The 18,585-nt window shown below is 50.7% G+C and overlaps 1 protein-coding gene across 1 annotated transcript; it reads right to left on the bottom strand.

Annotated features, from left to right (window-relative positions):
* Positions 1–5,953: 5,953 nt before the first annotated feature.
* Positions 5,954–8,032, bottom strand: LOC134664075 (uncharacterized). Its single transcript, XM_063520665.1, has one exon. The coding sequence runs from the start codon at positions 8,030–8,032 to the stop codon at positions 5,954–5,956; it is 2,079 nt and encodes a 692-aa protein (XP_063376735.1).
* Between the last annotated feature and the right edge of the window lie 10,553 nt (positions 8,033–18,585).

Below are 18,585 nucleotides of genomic sequence, written 5' to 3'. Positions count from 1 at the left end.
CGAAAGGGGTTCAAACAGACCCTAATGTCACACTGCAAGATCAGCCTTCACTGTCGCCGCTGCTGCCGCCGTCGCCGCTGCTGTCGCCGCTGCTGCAGCCGGCGACAAAGAACGGTGGCTCGGCCCAATTGCTTGAAACATCGAATACTTCAAATGATTTGATTAATTTTGACTCCCTCGATGTAAATATAAACATACTGACAAGAGAGAAAGAAACGCAAACGAATGTCTTAGTGCCTCGTAATCTCATAGTGGAAATTAAAGATAGCGTTGAGGACTATCTGCGCAAAATTGAGGCGGAAATCCTAAATATTAACAGAAATCTTATTTCCGATCGCTCGCACAAAAGCGTTACGGTCGAGAACAAGAAGAATATACACACTTCGGGAAGAAAAATATCATCCATATCAAGTTATTGGGCCAAAGAGCATATAGAGAAGTGCAGCGGCTTAGCTAATACTACAATCACAACTGATAACGTCACCATTAATAACAATAACCTAACCACTACAACTCGCAAAGATAACCGCACCATCCAAACGCAGACGGACTTCATGCCCGCACAGCAGCTGCTAACAACACCGCCATCGCCACCACCGCTGCGGGTGCCGCTGCCGTTAACACCACCTAATATTGAAACGCTTATGAATAATATAAAAAATGACACAGCCAACCTAATAAAGAAGGAAATTTTGTCTCTCAAGCGTGACATACGTTCGTTGACCGAAAAACCCACTACAGCATCGACTAAAACTACATACGCTACCGTGACGGGTAGGTCCGCAATACAGGCGCCTGCTGCTGTATCTTCGGAACCTACACAGATGACCACGAATCCGGCGATTGTCATCACTTCTAAGAAGGCCGGCGAAGGTGCTGCCGAAACTTTACAGACATGGAGAAAAGTAGTCTCCTTCCGTGATACGGACTTTGCCCCAACCGCTACAAAGTTTATATCGAATGGCAAAGTCCGTATTGAATTTAACACAAAAGAACAGCGTGACATAGCGTTATCAAAGACTAACGACGTCAATGCGGAGGTTGCCGCTGAAGCTTCAAAGTCACTTCGCCCCATGATTACTTTAAAGGGTATATCCGAAGATGTTCCAACAAAGGATCTTGTTGACATTATAATAAGTCAAAATCAACCGCTCAAAAATGTAATTAATGAAAGCAATAAGATTTCATTCCACTATAAAAAAGGCAACAAAAATCCTCGTTTGTATAATGCTGTACTCATGACGACGCCATCCACTTTTAAGGCCTTTATTCAACTAGGTAAAATCAACATAGATCACCAACGGGTGCATGCAGAGGAGCACGTACCTATCTTGCATTGTTTTAAGTGCATGCAGTATGGCCATACGCGAAAGCATTGTAAGGCTACCACAACCATCTGTTCACATTGCGCATCGTCTGACCATGAATATAAATCATGCCCGAACCAAAAAGATCAGACCAAAACAAAGTGCCACAATTGTGATGCATTTAATAAACAAGTAACTGAGGACCAATACAAGCTAAACACAGCACATAGCGCAACATCAACTTTTTGCCCCCGAATGCGATCTATGTTACAGAGAATAAAATCGCGCATTGATTATCAATCTAATTAATATTTAACATATTAAAATTTCATTCAAATGTAACTTTAATCTTTAACGAATTATATAAGTTTGTAAACAGTAACTCTTTTGTGGTAATGGCTTATTGACGACAACACTTGTAACTTTAGTGTATCCTATCTGTAAAATATCTTTGTTATTGAAACTATTATTATTATTACACCATTTTGCTTTGCATGAGAACTGTAATATTGACTGGCTTACGCTGATCAATATTGCAGTTAATTGTTCATCACATATGTAACATATAAACACTAATTTTGTCAAAAGCTTAGAATTAAACTCTCTAATCTCTTGCAAGGGGGCGGTGGCCGAACGGCCACCCGCACTCACTGACTGTCGTGAGGCGGGTGGTCGGTCGGCACTTAGCGCCCCCCCTTAAAACTATCTATGCATCTATTTCTTTATCACATGAACACTAACTTATCAATTGAAATTACTCGCTTAGTAATATCCAATCTCTTGCAGGGGGACAGTGGCCGGGCGGCCGCCCGCACTCATTGTACTCTGTCATGGGGCGGGCGGTCGGGCGGCAGAACTTGTCCCCCCAAAACTTCTTTTTAGGATAGCTGGTCGCCCGTATTTCTAGCGAGGGCCAGTTATCCCTAAATTAAAATCAAACAAACACTCCAGTTACACTCAACACACATCTAATAAAAACACATTACACTCAACATGAAGTGGGGGAGGTTTTAGTCCGTAGGCGGCTGGGCACCATACCCAGCTGAGTCGGACATAACCGTCGGTACGGGCCGGCGGTATACATGAGTATTTCCTCCCTCACCGCAAAAAAAAAAAAAAAAAAAAACCTAACCTAACCTAACCTTTTTTTTTTTTTTTTGGACGGAGTGGGGAATGCTTTTACGCATCCCTCCCAGGCCTTGAGAAAGGCCATAATGGGGAGGGTATGTGGGACTCACTCCTTCGGCTCCCTCTCCTAGCGAGAGGGAGGGAAAGAGAATACCCACTAAACCCCACTCCGGCGTCTTACCCTCTCAGACGTTGTATGGGGGCATCATGGGCTCGCGCAGTCATTCTTCCATGATGCCCCCCGTCTCTTCCCGGCATTAGGCCGGGGAACCCGCAGCAAAGGAAGGGAGAATCAGGGACGCTTCTGATTCCCCCTTCAGCCGTGTAGGGCCGTGCAATGTGAGCCTTAACCCACTGGCCCTACCGAGGGAGGACGCGGTTCACCGCAGCGAACTGCGCGCGTCTTCTCCCTCTTCGTCTCTGCCGAAGCGGGTCTGCGTCGGCCGCGTCTTCGCGCTCCCGCTCCGCTACCTCCTTCTGCGAGATGACCTCCTCGCAGAAGGAGACTACCGCCTTCCATTTTCTCTCGCTGCCCAGCATGGCCGCAACGACGCTGTGCAGCGAGAGATCTGTCGTCCTTATTGCTGCCGTTAGAGTACGGCGCTCCTCATCCCAACGACTGCAGACCTCTAAGGTGTGTTGGGCCGAGTCATCAGGGTCACCGCACTCGTGACACTGGGGCCCTAATTCCCTCTTTATGTTGTGCAGGTAATGACCGAAGCAGCCGTGTCCGGTCATTACCTGCGTTGCCCTATATGATAGGGCCCCGTGTTTCCTCTTCAACCACTCCTCCATGTGAGGGAGGACTGCCCCTATGGTGCGTGTTCCATAGCGGGAGTCCTCCAGGCCGGCCTCCCATAGCTCCCGGAGCCCGTCCTTAGCCTCTCGGTCTGCCCGCTCTGCGGCTTCTGGGTCCAAGTTCTCTCCTCGAGCCCTGGCCTCCGCCCTCAACACGTATCTCTCCGCTAGGACTTGTGCATCGAGCTCCCACGGAGGAGTGCAAGCAAGGAGACACGCCGCCGCGTGGGATACTGTTGAGTAGCCCCTAATTATTCTGAGGGCCACCACCCTCTGCGGCCGCCGGAGCAGGGATTTGTTATCATTCGATAGCCGGTCCGCCCAAATCGGGGCCCCGTATAGGGCCATACTTCTAACAACCCCCGCAAAGAGGCGGCGGCATGGGGCTCTCGGTCCTCCCACGTTGGGCAGCAGCCTACCTAGGGCGGAAGCCGCGCCCACAATTCGGGGAGCAAGTCGGATGAAATGCTCCCTGAAGTCCCACTTTCTGTCCAGGACCAGGCCAAGATATTTGATATTGGCCTTGACCTGGACAGGTTCTCTATCCACTTGGATCGTCAAGTTGGCGGGCAGACACCATCTCTTCCCTCCGAAAACTATTGCCTCTGTTTTCGGGAGGGCTACGCTTAACCCAAGCAGGCGTATGCGGCCGATCGTCAATTCTGTGGCGACCGCCGCCCTCCGCAGGGTCTCCCCCAATTCTCTTCCCCGCACAGCCACCATTGTGTCATCCGCGTAACATATGGTGGACATGCGGGGAAGCTGTGCCCCCCTTATGACCCAGTCATAGCCGATGTTCCACAGGAGAGGTCCTAAGACTGACCCCTGTGGAACACCGCAGGCCATTTCGCGCTCGCGACGGCCCCCTCTCATTTCGTAGAGCACTACCCTTTCAGATAGGTAGTGCTCCACGATTGTCCTCAGGTATAGAGGCACTTCGTGGTACCGAAGTGCCTCCTTAATCACAGTATACGGGAGGGTGCCGAAAGCATTGGCGATGTCGAGTGACACCGCCACGACACCCTCTCCTCTTCCCGCCGCATCTTCACTAAATTCCCTCAGAGAGGAAAGTGCGTCCATCGTGGACAGCCCCGCCCGAAACCCGAACTGCCTCTCACTGATGTTCGGGCCGGTGTTCCTGAGGTGTTGGAGAATGCGGCCGGCGAGGATGCGTTCCAACATCTTTCCGACCTCGTCCAGGAGTACTATAGGCCGATATCCGGAGGGACTGTCCGGCGGGCGGCCCTCCTTCCTGAGGAGGCATAGCCTACCCGCTTTCCAGCATCTCGGAAAACGGCCCTCCTTAAGGCAATCACTGAAAAGTTCCTTAATCCGATTTCCGAGATGCTTTAGCACGATTGGGAGGACCTTCCCATGTACCCCGTCAGGCCCAGGAGCCTTTTTACATCCTCTTAGGCGGATGTCTACCCTCGTCATCTCTTCGTCGGAGACCTCGGGGATCTCCATCGGACCTACCGGTTCTGCCAAGGGGACCGACATTACCGGCGGCGCAAAGTCGGGCGCCGGCGGGAAGAGGCCCTCCACTATTCGCGTGAGGAGTTCCGGCTCTAGGGAGTCCATGGGAGGGGCATGCTTCATTTTGTTGCGTACAAGTTTGTACGGTCGCCCCCATGGATCCCGGTCTAGAGTGGCCAGGAATTCCTCTCTCGCCTCATCCTTTCTTTTGGCGATTGCCAGGTTGAGAGCCTCTTTTGCCGTTTTGAGGGCCTGGTACGCTGCCTCTTCCTCCTCCTCAGTATGCCTCCTCCGTCGACATCGATTGAATGCGCGGCGGCACGCATTACTGGTGATACGGAGGGCCGCGATTTCCTCCGACCACCAGTACACCCTCCTCCTTGCTGTAGGTCGTCCGGCGCGTGGCATTGCTGCGTCACATATAGATTGCAGATTTTCGCGGAGGCGTGAGGCACGCTCATCTACTCCTAGCGCTATTGGAGGAGGGTTATTCCACGCCTCAACCATTGCGGCTTCATCCGCCATCTCGCGGTCCAGCTTTGTTATGGTCCACTTAGGGAAACCATTTCTTCTTCGGCCGGGCATCGGTGGGACTACCGGCGCATTGTGGACCCTCATTTGTATATAGAGGTGGTCGGACAGGGTCTCCACCTCCTCAAGGACCCGCCAATCCGTTATACGCGCGGCAATGGCAGGGGTCGCAAACGATATGTCAACAATAGACCCCCCCTGCCGCCGCACGCATGTATTGGCGTTGCCCTGGTTCAGGACAGCCAAGCCCGTCGCCACCGCCCAATCCCTTAGGGCAGCTCCCTTTGGGGTTGTGAGGGGCGAGCCCCAAGCCTCACTTTTGGCGTTAAAATCGCCTAATACGAGCACCTGGCTGGGGCTCGCTCTCCTTACAATATTTCCGATCTCTTCCAGGAATCGCTCAAGATCGCGAAGCGGTTTATTGGGGGAGAAGTAGCTCGCTACGACTACAGTTTCACCCCATTTTGCCGCTGCGTATCCCCGGCCTCGGGCTATTGGCGTAAGGAGTGGAAAGTCACCCACCGCCGGTACCATCATGGCCACCCTGCCGTCTGTGGCCCCTACCCAGTTTGCCTGGGGAGGAACATAATATGGCTCTGCCACCACCGCTATGGAGATGCCCCACTCCGCCGTGAATTGCATGAGCAGATCTTGAGCACGAGCGGAGTGGTTGACATTGCACTGTAAGATGTCCAGATGTGGGTGTACTGGCATTAAATATCCATATTTTGTCCCTCACAGGCCGGTTGGTCGGCGTTACGCTTTGGGGAGGTTCTTTGGGCCTTCAGAAGAGCCTCTTTGCCTTTTGCTGGTGGGGGCGCACAGGAAAAGCCCCCCATTATGTGCCCCGCTGGACGTTTGGCCGCATGGCACACCGAACAAAAGGCAGCCTCCGCCTTGCAGTCCGCCATCCTGTGGTCTGGTCTGCTACAGCGGAAGCAGAGGCTGCTCCTATCTACTGGTGATGGGCACAGTGCTCTGGTGTGCCCCGTGCCCATGCACCTGAAGCACCTCATTGGTGTTGGGTCCAGCGCCACTACCAGGGCCGAGGACCAACCTATTAGAAGTCGACCCGCTGCGGTGACCCTTTTGGCTGCCGTTATAGGGCATTGTGCCAACGCCGACCCTGTCCCATTATATTGGGCCCTAATAGATCCCACCTTAACTTCATTTAGGGAGCATTCGCCCAATTTAGCGATTGCTCCAGCGATCGCCTCCTGAGTGGCTGCCTCATCTAGGCCCGAAATTCGTAGGTCCGCCATTTTGGTGGGCCTATATACTCGGGCTTCCTCTCCAATCACATCCGTGATTTTTCGGCAGAGTTCGTCAGCCGCCCTGCCATTGTCCGACCCGGACACCTCAATTATCCTGGCTCCAGCAGCTGTTTTACGGACCTTGACGTGTTCTAGACCCACATCAGCAAGATTCACCGATGTGGTGGCCTTCGACATGATTGAGGCGTATGTCGCCTCAGACTCCGGCTTCAAAGCCACCACTATAGCAGCCGTAGAGGGCACAACCAGCTTTCGTGGGCCCGCAGGTGCCAGTTTCCGGGCCGGAGTGGCAGGGGGGGAAGAAGGCTTGGCGGATTTGCCAGATTTGCCCTTTCTGACAACCTGCGTCCAAGACTCAGCAGGCTGCTGTGTTGTTGTTGCCGGCTGTGAGGGTGGGGAGGCACTGGGCTCCTTCACCGTTTTCTGCCTAGGAGCAGAGTTAGCCCTCTTCTTGGTCGCTGGTGCCGCTGGTGCCGAAGGCTGAGCCGCAGGGGCCTTAGGCTGCCTAGTGGGTGGCGCACGTGTCACTGCCCTTGAGGGCACTTCGGAGAGAAGTTCCGGCTGGGGTATGGGCTGGCTCGCAGTCGTCTTATTCCTGTCCCCCGCGAGAGGGGGGCGGGGGACCGGCTCAGGGGAATAGCCCGTGCGGGCCGAGATCATGTTTCCCATAGTAATTGTGAGATCCCGCTTCAGGTCCTCCTTCAGTTCCTTGAGGGCCTCCTTGAGGGCCTCAGCGAAACCCGTCGGGGACTGGTCAAATTGAGCCGTCGGGGCCTGTGCTAGGGGCTGGGTCTCCCTCTCAGAGAAGGCTCTACGAAGGGCCTTCATCTCCGCCTGACATTGGGCAAGTTGCTCCCGCATTCTCTTATTATCAGCCTTTAAGGCTCGCAACTCCTCACCCTCTTCTCTGTCTGCCAGGCAGTCAGTGGCCGCCAAGATGTCCCGGCAGGCTTGATTCATTTTGCCCCAGACTTGTCCATTTAGGTTGCCGGATTTCCCGGCAGCCTGTAGTACAATCTGGGTCGCCTCCCGCACTATATCGATGTAGTCCGTCCCTGTGTATGGGGGCGGGCTGCGTTCTCTCAATTCTTGACTTGGAGACGGGGACGGGGTCAGCCTCCGCGGCTCCTTATCCCCCTTCTTCTTATTGTCCCTCTTGTTGTCCCCCTGGGACCTTGTCTGGAGGGGGGGAAAAGGGAGGACCACTCCCTTTCCCTCCTGGCTGTCCAGCACCTCCAAGAGGAAGTCGTCCTTATGGGCCCTCAGTCTGGCCTTGGCTGCTGCCAGGCCAGTAAAGTGGCCTTTGGAGGCTTTCTTCACCATGGCCTTGGCCCTACCCCTCAGCGCGGTGCTAATTTTAGGCCCGCTCCCAATGTGAGCCTCATATTCCAGGTCCTGGTTCCCCTCATGGGGCCTCTTGTTGGAGGCGGTTTCGGCCATGTCCTGGCCCTCCATAGGTTCCTCCTTGTTGGGCGAGGTCGGAGAACCCGCCCCTAAAGCCCCTTTATGGGGCCCCATGATTGGAGCCCCCTCCGGATTCAACCCCTTCGCGGGGTTATCCATATATTTGCCACGCGAAAACCACCCCTTATGGGTGGAATTCGCCCAAAAAAGGTGAAAAACCCAAAAACCTAACCTAACCTAACTATTTTGGTCAAGTGCGAGTCGCAACAGATCCAAAACAGCAAAAACAAACTTAAAATTATTTTATGCGACGGACTGTAGCGTCACTCCTGGTTGAGCTACAGATCTCGAACCAAGGTCTAAAAATAGCTCTAAGTATGTGCTATCTACTAATATTTTTCCCACTAAAAATATTTAATATTTTACAAGTTATTAAATTTCCAACACAAAAACCAACTTATGTTTGCGTTTATCGACGCCTGAAATTTTGGAATAGCAATCCTTTAAAAAATTAATAACTACTAAACTATACACCCTAAAAATAAAATTCAAACGGATTTGAATTCCTTACAATTAGCTTAATCTAAATAACCTACCAGAAAGAATTTATTTACAAAAGAACAGAAGATATGATTTTTTAAAAGTGAAATCTCCTAACGTCGTCAACCGCAAATGGGGTAAACTTTTTACTAAAAGTGTGAACTTTGAACCCCACTATCTCCCGAACCACAAGTCGGATCGATATGGGGCAAACAGCTCCTTGTAAAGCAAAAAGCGGACCCAATTACAAGATTAACACACGAAACGAACAAAGTAAGAAAACGAAGATGTGAATTTTTCAAAGTGAAAAAGTGCCTGAAGGGAAATAGTGAATTTATATGTAAAGTGAAAGAAATTGAAAATAGTATAGAAATCAAGGGAAAAGCTGGAAAAGAACAACGGTATAAAATAGTACTCAATTAACTTTATCTAGCCACAAAAATTCGCAAAACTCCCTCACTTCTACCTCTCAAATTTTACCTCAACCTAACCTAACCTAACCTAACCTAACCTAACCTAACCTAACCTAACCTAACCTAACCTAACCTAACCTAACCTAACCTAACCTAACCTAACCTAACCTAACCTAACCTAACCTAACCTTTTTTTTTTTTTTTTTTTATACAGGGGAAATGCATTACGCATACCACCCGGGCGAACGGGGACACCCGAGTGGTTATGTGGGACTCCCACGAGAATCCGGTCTACCCACTAAAACCACCTGTCTGTCGCCTCGGTGCCTTAAGGGCGGAGTTACGGGCACGCGGCGTCACTCATCCACAACTCCGCCAGCAACTGTCCCTCAGGACCCATCACCAGGTAAAACCTCCATTAAGGGCGTATCCGAACACTTTCCACGCCTCCTACCCGAGGACCTCTTTCCTATGGGTGTCAAACGCCCCCGTATCTGACACCCGGAGGTCTATGTTAAGGTGGCAAGCGTCTGTCGTGCGCAGCACGCCTGCGTCTCATTCTACGTCGGCGCATAGGGTCAGCCTCAGCCTGAATCTCCCGCTCGCGCTCCGCCGACTCTTTTCCAGCCATGACATGTTCGGAGAATTCCAGAATAGACTGCCACGCCTCACCGCCTGACAGCATAGCTTGCACTACGGTCGGCAGCGACAAGTCTTGCCCAATACAGGCAATTACGTCTTCTCTTTCCACGGCCCAGACCGGGCACTCCGCCAGTGTGTGCTGGGCGGAGTCTTCTGGTGCACCGCACTCATGACAACCCGGGGTCGGCTCCCTTTTGGCTTGTTCGTGCAGGTACTTTCCAAAACAGCCATGCCCGGACAGCACCTGCGTGAGCCGGAAAGTTAAGACCCCAAAATCCCTTCCAATCCATTCATGGAGATTAGGTTGGATAGCTTCAATGGTACGAATGCCCGCCCTAGGCCGAACCAGCCGCAGCTGCCATTCATCAACCGCCTCCTGCTGCAGCTCATCACGCCGCTTCTTCAATTCCTGCGGAGCCAGCACCTCACCCCGGTCTCGCGCCTCTCCGCGCCACTGGTATAGGGTCGAGAGGACCCTCGCGTCCAAATCCCAAGGCAGAGAGCAGGCTAGAACGCACGCGGCCTCCGTGCTTATCGTACGGTATCCTCTTATAACCCTTACAGCTATTGCCCTCTGCGGCCGGCGTAACCGAGCGATATTTTGCCTGTTGAGAGCATTTGCCCAAACTGGGGCACCATAGAGTGCCATCGATCGCACCACACCCATGTAGAGGCGACGACATGAAGTCTTTGGCCCTCCCAGGTTTGGCAGTATACGCCCAAGGGCAGATGCGGCGCGCAACAACTTGGGTGCCAGGCGCTCAAAATGCGCACAGAAATTCCACTTGCTGTCGAGCACAACACCAAGGTAGAGCAGTGATGGCATGACGGCAATCGGGACTCCTCCCACCACAATAGCCGCCCCAGCTGGGGGAGCTTTTCGTGGACCATAGAAACATATGGCTTCAGACTTCGCTAGAGCCACCTCAAGACCCAGACTTCTGATCTTGCCCACGCAATGGGCAACTGCCGCTGTAGCTAATATGGCTGCATCACGGTAATTGGGACCCTTGGCCGTCACAAGCGTATCATCGGCGTAACAGATGACGTTGACCCCACGCAAGTTTTCCCCCCTTAGAACCCAATTGTAACCTATATTCCACAAGAGTGGACCCAAGACCGACCCCTGCGGGACTCCACAGGACATTGCCCTCTCCCCCCATGCCTGCTGCCCAGGCCAGGTGACGAACCTCTCACTGAGATAATTTTCAATTATGCGGAACAAGTGAAGAGGTACCTGATGGTATCGCAATGACTCTTTTATTGTGTTCCAGGGCAGGGTGTTGAAAGCATTAGCGATGTCCAATGACACCGCCAAGACGACGTTTCCCTGCGTCACAGCCTCGTGTGCCATTGATTTGACCCGTAGAATAGCATCGACAGTTGACCGGTTCCTGCGGAACCCAAATTGGCAGTCGGCCAAGTCCGGCCCCTCACTATCCATGTGCTTGATGAGGCGTGCAGCGATTATTCGCTCAAAGAGCTTGCCCACCTCGTCCAGCAAAACTATCGGCCGGTAACCAGACGGAGAGTCTATCGGTCGTCCTTCCTTTCTTAGCAGCACTAACTTCCCAGACTTCCACTCCTTCGGGAAGCAACCCTGTTCCAGGCAAGCGGTCAAAAGACGCAGCAGCCTCGGTTCTAACGCTTCCATAGCCAAGACCCATGCACGGCCCGGAATGCCGTCAGGCCCTGGGGCCGTGTTCTTGCCACGCAGCCGGTAAACCGCCACGGCCAGCTCGACGGGAAGAACTGGAGGAACGATATCCTCCTCTCTTAGCCCCACCGTTGGCGGTGCCATGATAGGCGGCTGGTGAGGTAACCTTTCAGGGAAAAGCCCAGCAACTACGCGCGTTACAAGCTCCGGCTGAAGTGTTTGAGTCAGCGGAGGCGCCCAGGGGCGCAACTTGTTCCGAATGAGTTTGTAGGGTCTTCCCCACGGATCATTATTTAAGGTCTCCAGGAATTCAGCACGACTCGCCTCAATTGCATGTCCGATAGCGACAGAAAACTCCTGCTTGGACGTCTTATAGGCCTCATATAAACGGCGTTCCTCGTTTTCATCTCGCTGCCTGCGCCTTCTTTGACGCAAATACCGACGCCGTGCAGCTACACAGGAGCGACGCATTTGCGCGAGCTCGGATGTCCACCAGTACACACATCGTCTATTTGGTAGAGACTTGGCTCGAGGCATCGCCACATCACAAATTCGCACCATAGCCTCCCGAATTTGGGACGCTTCGGACTCTACCACCACAGCTTCATCTGGAACAGACAACCACGTCTCTACGATCGCTGCCTCTTTCAGAAGTTCCCGGTCAAGTTTGGTGAGCGCCCACCTAGGGCCAGTCCTGACTGGGCCATTCAGCCTTGCGTTGTTTGAGATCAGTGGGTCAACATCGAACCGGATATACCGGTGATCTGACAGCGTCTCCACTCCCACCATGACCTCCCATCCCTGAATACGGCGCGCCAGGGAGACACTCGAAAATGTTATGTCCACGATAGATCCACCCTGTTGCCGCACGCACGTATTTTCTGATCCCTGGTTAATGACCACCAAGCCAGTGGCAACCGCCCACTCCTCCAGAGTTGCGCCTTTCGGGTTCGTCGCTGGACACCCCCAAGTCCTAGACTTTGCATTGAAATCTCCGGCTACTAAAACAGGCGTAGGGTGCAACTGCCTAACAACAGCACCCACTGATACGAGAAACTGTTCAAAATCTGCCAAATTATCGTTGGGAGAGAAGTAGATACCAACAACTGCAATGTTTCCGCAGGTTGCCGCCACAAAACCATGACCCTTTATGACGCCTTGAAAAGGTGGGGAGCCAGCAGTGCCCCGCGACACAAGGGCCACAGTTTTATCCAGGTCCCCAACCCATCCCGCTTGAGCGGAAACAGAGTATGGCTCCGCTACCACTGCTATATTTATTGACCACTGCGCCAAACTCTGGAACAAGAGGTCCTGAGCCCTAACGCAGTGGTTAAGATTCGTCTGAAGAAATTTGATGGCCATATTAGTTTGTATCCATACCAGAAGCCCCCTGAGTCTCGTCCACAGTCGAAGTGGGCGAGCGGACAGGCTGCGAGGAGGCCCGGGAGCCATCGCCAGCCTTTGTCTTCGGTCTCTTGGGTGGGGCAGTACAGCTCTTGCTTCCTGTCCTATGATTCGCGTCTTTTCCCAACACCGCGCAGACAGTGCAGTGTGGCGTCGCCGAGCAATCTCTCGCCTTGTGACCCGCCTGGCCACATCGGTAGCACAGACCGGACCTGTCAATTTCAGAAGGACACTGCGCCCTAACATGGCCCGACTCCAGGCACCGGTAACATCTTTGGGCGCGCGCTTCCAGCAACTTGACTTGCGCCGACACCCAGCCCACCAGCAGTCTCTCCTTTCCAGCCACTTTTTTGGCCGCAGCGACTGGACAACGAACCCACGCAGAACCTAGGCTCCAGGGGTCCGATTTAATTTCTCCCACTTTTACCTCCTGGACCGCACATCCGCCGGCCTGCGCAATCGCCGCAGCGACGTCCTCCACAGACACAGAGTCATCCAGGCCAGATACTCGCAATTCCACGCATTTTGTAGGCCGTGACACCTTGACCATCTCGGAATCGAATAGCTGGCAGAGTTTTTCAGCGAGTTTGTCCGCCTTTGGCCCACTGGAGGCCCCCGGTATCTCCAGGAGTCTGGCGCCTGTAGCTGCAACTTTAAAACGGATCGACTGTATATCTAGACCCGCCAAATCTACTTTTGCTTTAGCTGTAGCTAACACTTCTTTATAACTTAGTCCCCGCTCTTCAGCCTCCGGCTGCAAGGACAAAACCACAGCAGAGGATCGGGGTGGTCGCAGTTTGCGAGCCTCTTGTCTTTGCAACCGTGGTGGAGCCTGCCCCTGGTGTTGAGCTTGCGCTTCATTCCCCTGCTGAGATTGAATAACAGAGGGAGGGTTTACCGACTTGTTATTTTTCTTCCCTGCGACTGCCTTATTCCATGCTTTATCCATGGCCAAGGGAGCTGAAGGCAAGGACCGAGGCATAGATGACGAGCGCGCGCGAGCCGCTGCAGCTTCAACTGCTGCAAGGGTGGCCTTTTTCTTTTTCTTCTTCTGCCCCTTCCTAGGCTCCTCCGTCAAATTTGGAGGACCTTGTTTTGGAACCGGCTCGGGAGCGGGTTCAAGTTCCTGGGAATGGGAGGTGACCCTCTCATTTTGACGTCTCAAGTCGGCAGCCAGCGGGGGCCGCATCGGTTGGGCTGGCAGCAGCCTGCCCTCTAACTCTAAGGCTCCCAGTCTCGCGTCCAACATCAGCCCAATCTTTGTTGTCATTATACGCATCATGTCTTCAAAGTTGAGAGACCCTGTATCCTCCTTGCTAGAGCTGCTAGTTGTCTGTGTATTCTCCGTTGGTTTTAAGGGAGCCGGGACCGGTCTCTTGAATTGTTCCCGAAAGTCTGCTCTCAGCTGGGCCATTTCAGCCTTGAGATCAGTCAATTGAGCACGCAGGCTATCGTTTTGCACCTGCAGACGCCTCGTCTCCTCTGAAGTAGAGCGCTCTAGTAGGCACTCAAAAGTCTCTTTAATTGACACTGCCGCGTCCTTCAGGGCCTTTACAAAGGTGCCTTTCAAATTGCCGGAGTTTTTGGCAACCAAGGATATTGCATCCAGACTTGTCTGCACTCGCTGAGACAGCGCTGCCGCAGAAAGATTGTCTTGTGCACAGGGCAGGACCGAGATAGAACTTAGGCCGCCCGACTGACTACGAGTAGAAAAGGGCAGCTTTATGCCGGCCACTTCTTCTTCTGCCCTCAAACGCATTTCCTCTCTCATGGCGCGATTATACTCCTCTTTGGCCTTGGCAAGTCCAACGTAATGCCCAGTAGAAGGAGGTCGACCGCGACCTCTCTTTGACTGGCTCGTGGACCGCTTCTTATTCTCAGTGGCCTCCTCAGAGTCGGATCCCGATTCACTGAGGCCACGTTTCCGCCAGAAACGCCTATCATCACTGACAGACTCGTAACAGCTCATTGCCGTGTCCGACTCTACGTGATCGCCTCCGAGTTGGAGGACGGAGTCGTCAAAAGCTGACGCAGATACAAGACTCCCAGCGTCAGACTCTATGTCCACCCCTTTGACACCCAGGAGGGCATCCATCTCTTTTCTTTTTGGCGGAGGAGCTGGAATTGTGGACCCTTGCTCTCCGTCACAACGGATGAGAGGTACTCTTAGATCCGGGAGCGATCTTCGGGTCTCTGCCCTTGCAAAAGCTTCTGGTTCCCCATTCCCCAAAGAGGACACTGTTCTTGGGGACACCACTGCCGTGGGCTCCTGCGACTCATTTGCCGTGTCGCGGACGAACCGACCTTTCCGGTCTCGTTGTGGCGGATTCCCACCTTTCTGCCTTATACTTATTACTTCTTCATTACGATTTTTGTTTTTATTTAAATTTTCCATAAAATTCCCACGAGTATGAGACGATATAAAATTCACTGGCGGGTAACGCTCATCCCGAAACGCAGTGGGCTATATACTCTAGAGGTCACCTGATATCTAGAGGTTTTAACGACTTCGCTGTCGGGTTTTTAAAGGATTTTCCTTCCCGCGGGCCAGCCAATGAAGGCAAGCCCTCCGCGCCGCAAACACTACCCGTACCCCATACCGCCAAAGATGGGGGTCGTTGGGAAAGTGCTGCGGGATGCGGGATTCAAGGCGAGCTGGCGTAGACTCCCCTACGTAGTCTCATTAAAGACCACCAACCATCATTCCGAACCATCATGTTCAGGCATCAAGCCTATCATCAATACTATACGGCAAAAACATTTAAACATTCCATTGTCATTAGTCTCTCACAAAACATACCTTTCACACATTACCATTCAATACCGTTAGGCCCAATGGCCTCCCCCCCGTGACAGGACATTGGCAGCACCGATAAGCAATAACTTGGAAGAGATTACTTACCGTTGCCCCCGGGGTGCACCGTCCAAGAACCCTTCCCTTACCCCCGGATCACTCGGATCAAGAGGAACGAGAAAGGACCTGGCACTCTGGGAGGTTTCCTGTCCGTAGCACCCCAACCTAACCTAACCTAACCTAACCTAACCTAACCTAACCTAACCAACCAAAAAAGTGACCAAACAGTACCCGAATTTATTCATTTTTAGCACAATTTTAGCACTCGATGAGCCCGATTTTTTGATACATTACTCATTTTCATAGTCCTTCTAGTTCCATAAATATTCTAATTTTAACTTCTTTTCAAAAACTCACTTTTTCAAAAATTCATATCTCAGCCATTTTTCAACTTTACATAATTTTTCTTGTTCATAAAAATCACTTTTTGTAATTCCTAAATAACTGCATTCTTAAAATAGACTCTTCTTATACAACTACACTTAGAAATATCCAACTTTCTATACTTTTTAATTGCACCTGCCAAAAACCTACAGGCAATCTACATTTACATTAATATCTCTGAAACCACCCGATAGATTTTTCTAGTTTTTATTTTTTCTAGTAAAGTAAATTTTTTCAATCTATTCTTGTCTTATATACAACTTTGTATCTCTTACAGTTTTTTGCATAACTTCAAAGTTTCTTTCCGTCGTATTTTAACCTAACTTTTTCACTTATTACAATAGTTTGTTTAGCGAATCTTATCTTAAAATTTTAAAACTTAGCATAAATTTAAAGCTCAAGAAGCCCTATTTTTTGGTACTATTTATTTGTCTGTACGGTTTTTGGTTTCGGAGATATTTAATTTTTAGTAGTCTTGAAATTTTCTCAGTTTTTAAAAATTTTTAACTCGTTCGTTTTCTCATTTTTTTATAATCTTACTTCACTATAAAATTTGCCTTAGTCATTCCTATAATTCTTTATCATAATATTAAATAGTTTTCTTAGAACTTCATAGACTAATTTTAAAATTCCCTCGATTTTTTGCGGTGCCTGTAAGAAATATAACGGCAATCGTTTTAAACTAAATTTTCTCCATTTTTAGCTGGTAGATTTCTCTTGTTTCAAATTTGTCTGATAGACTTTATAGTTTTTAACATTTTATTTAAAAATTCATCTCAAAAATCTTTCCTTGAGCCTCAAAATAAAACATTTCTTTTAAAATTTAATTTATCTGTAATTTCGCTAATTTTCATCCGAAAAAACTCAAATTTTGTATGTTAGTAGCACTTAAAAAGTATTTAAATTTTTCAGTATTAAACTTGTGTTGATATCTCTTCTAGATCATAAATTATAATTTTCTTTTTATCTGTATTTTTTGCAACCGAGAATAATGTTTCACACACCTCCCAACTCGCCTAAAAAAGCGCGATCTGCTCCTGCGGAGCAAGCACAAACAGCAGAAAATAAGGAAGTGGCAAATAATGAACAGTGCCCCACCCCCCTCATCGATTTTGACTCAGAATCGGAAACTAATAATAGGCAAAACAAAACTTTCGTGGTAACGCGTGCGGAGATTCATGAACAAACGCATACGGCTCATGCATCAACGCCGCTGCCTGCACCAGGACCGGCGGCCTCGAGGGCGGAACCGGATACCCCGACAGTGGTACCGGATGCCCCAATCACCACCGAGTCCTTTGAAATGGAAAGACTTTTTATGAGCAGTGAGTCTGTTATCAGCCTACCTTCTCAGGGCGGTCGACTCAACTCGACTCGTTCGACTGCGGCACAAGAGCCGCCGCAGCTGTCACAGTCACAGTTGCAAACCCCGGCGCCAAAACCGGCAAGTACTACTGAGCCCTCCGAAACGGACGGGCTTCTCTTGAGCGGCGAATCCGTTGCCAGCCCTAGCACTCGGAGTTCTAGTGGCAGGCTTAGGACAATAGTTAGACAAAAAGCTGAAAGAATATACAGCATTTTCAAACAGAACAAAAGTGTCACCAAGGGTAATAAGGCCGAAATCATTGAATGTGTTAAGGAAATGCAGGAAAGTGTGAACAGGTACAGTCAGGAGTGCGAAATAATGAGCGCAGAACGCCTAGTCGGGCCCGCTTCCACAACTAGAACCACCACCTGGCTTTCAAATCCTGAAAACTGTAGTTCTAATAAAGTCGACAGTGCGATTGCCTGCATACAAGAAGAACTAACAAGGATAAGGCAAGAACAAACCTATATTGGAACCCTGGTTGCCTCCGTGACGGGTGGCGCAGACCGACGGCTTGACACCAATCTCGGCTTTGACCCCAGCGGCCCTGCTCCGGGAAGACCCGATGAGCGCCTAATAAGACCCACGTATAGTGAAATAGCCAAAAAGCCAACTTTGGACGTCCCTAGAAACAACCCGGCCATGGTGGTCACGGTTGCCAACGCTCAAACCGGATTGGAGGCGCTTTCCACGTTCAGGAACGAGATTTCCTTCAAGAACACAAACTACGCCCCTCAGAAAATCAGACCGATTTCTAACAACAAACTTCGCATCGAGTTTCACAATGAAAAACAGTTGGACGAGACGATCACGCGAATCAATAACACCTTGAATATCAAGGCGGAACCTGCTCGACGTTTATCACCCATGATAATACTGAAAGGGATTCACAAAGATACCCCCTCACAAGAGCTCGTGGATATCATCATCACACAAAACCCTACCGTGAGAGACGCTGCAACGGGTCATGAGGCTATTCAACTTGTGTATACAAAGAATAATAAAAATCCTAAGCTACTCAATGTCGTACTTAGATGCTCGCCGGGGACTTGGCGCGCGATGATGCATCTCGGCAGAATTAACATAGAGCATCAACGAGTACATGTAAGCGAACACTCACCATTCAAACAGTGCCTAAGCTGCCTTCAATTTGGACATACCAGAGTGCACTGTAGATCCACAGTCAAGCCCTGCTCGTACTGTGCTGACTGCACCCATACTTACAAAACCTGTCCGAATAAAAATCGGACCCCACAATGCTACAACTGTATTGGACACAACCAAAAGTACTCAACCAATCATAATGATAACCACACAGCAATCAACCCCATCTGCCCTTTGATTAAGGCAGCGATTATTAACCTAAGACAAAAGATTGAATATGTCTAATAACAATAACAACCAAAC

This window comes from Cydia fagiglandana, chromosome 4 (genome assembly GCF_963556715.1).
Source record: "Cydia fagiglandana chromosome 4, ilCydFagi1.1, whole genome shotgun sequence".
NCBI classification, from domain to species: Eukaryota; Metazoa; Arthropoda; class Insecta; order Lepidoptera; family Tortricidae; genus Cydia; species Cydia fagiglandana.
This window is presented reverse-complemented; position numbering and strand designations above follow the sequence as displayed.

Coding starts and splice junctions, on each gene's coding strand:
- LOC134664075 (XM_063520665.1), bottom strand. CDS start 8,032: ATGGGGCCCCATAAAGGGGCTTTAGGGGCGGGTTCTCCGACCTCGCCC.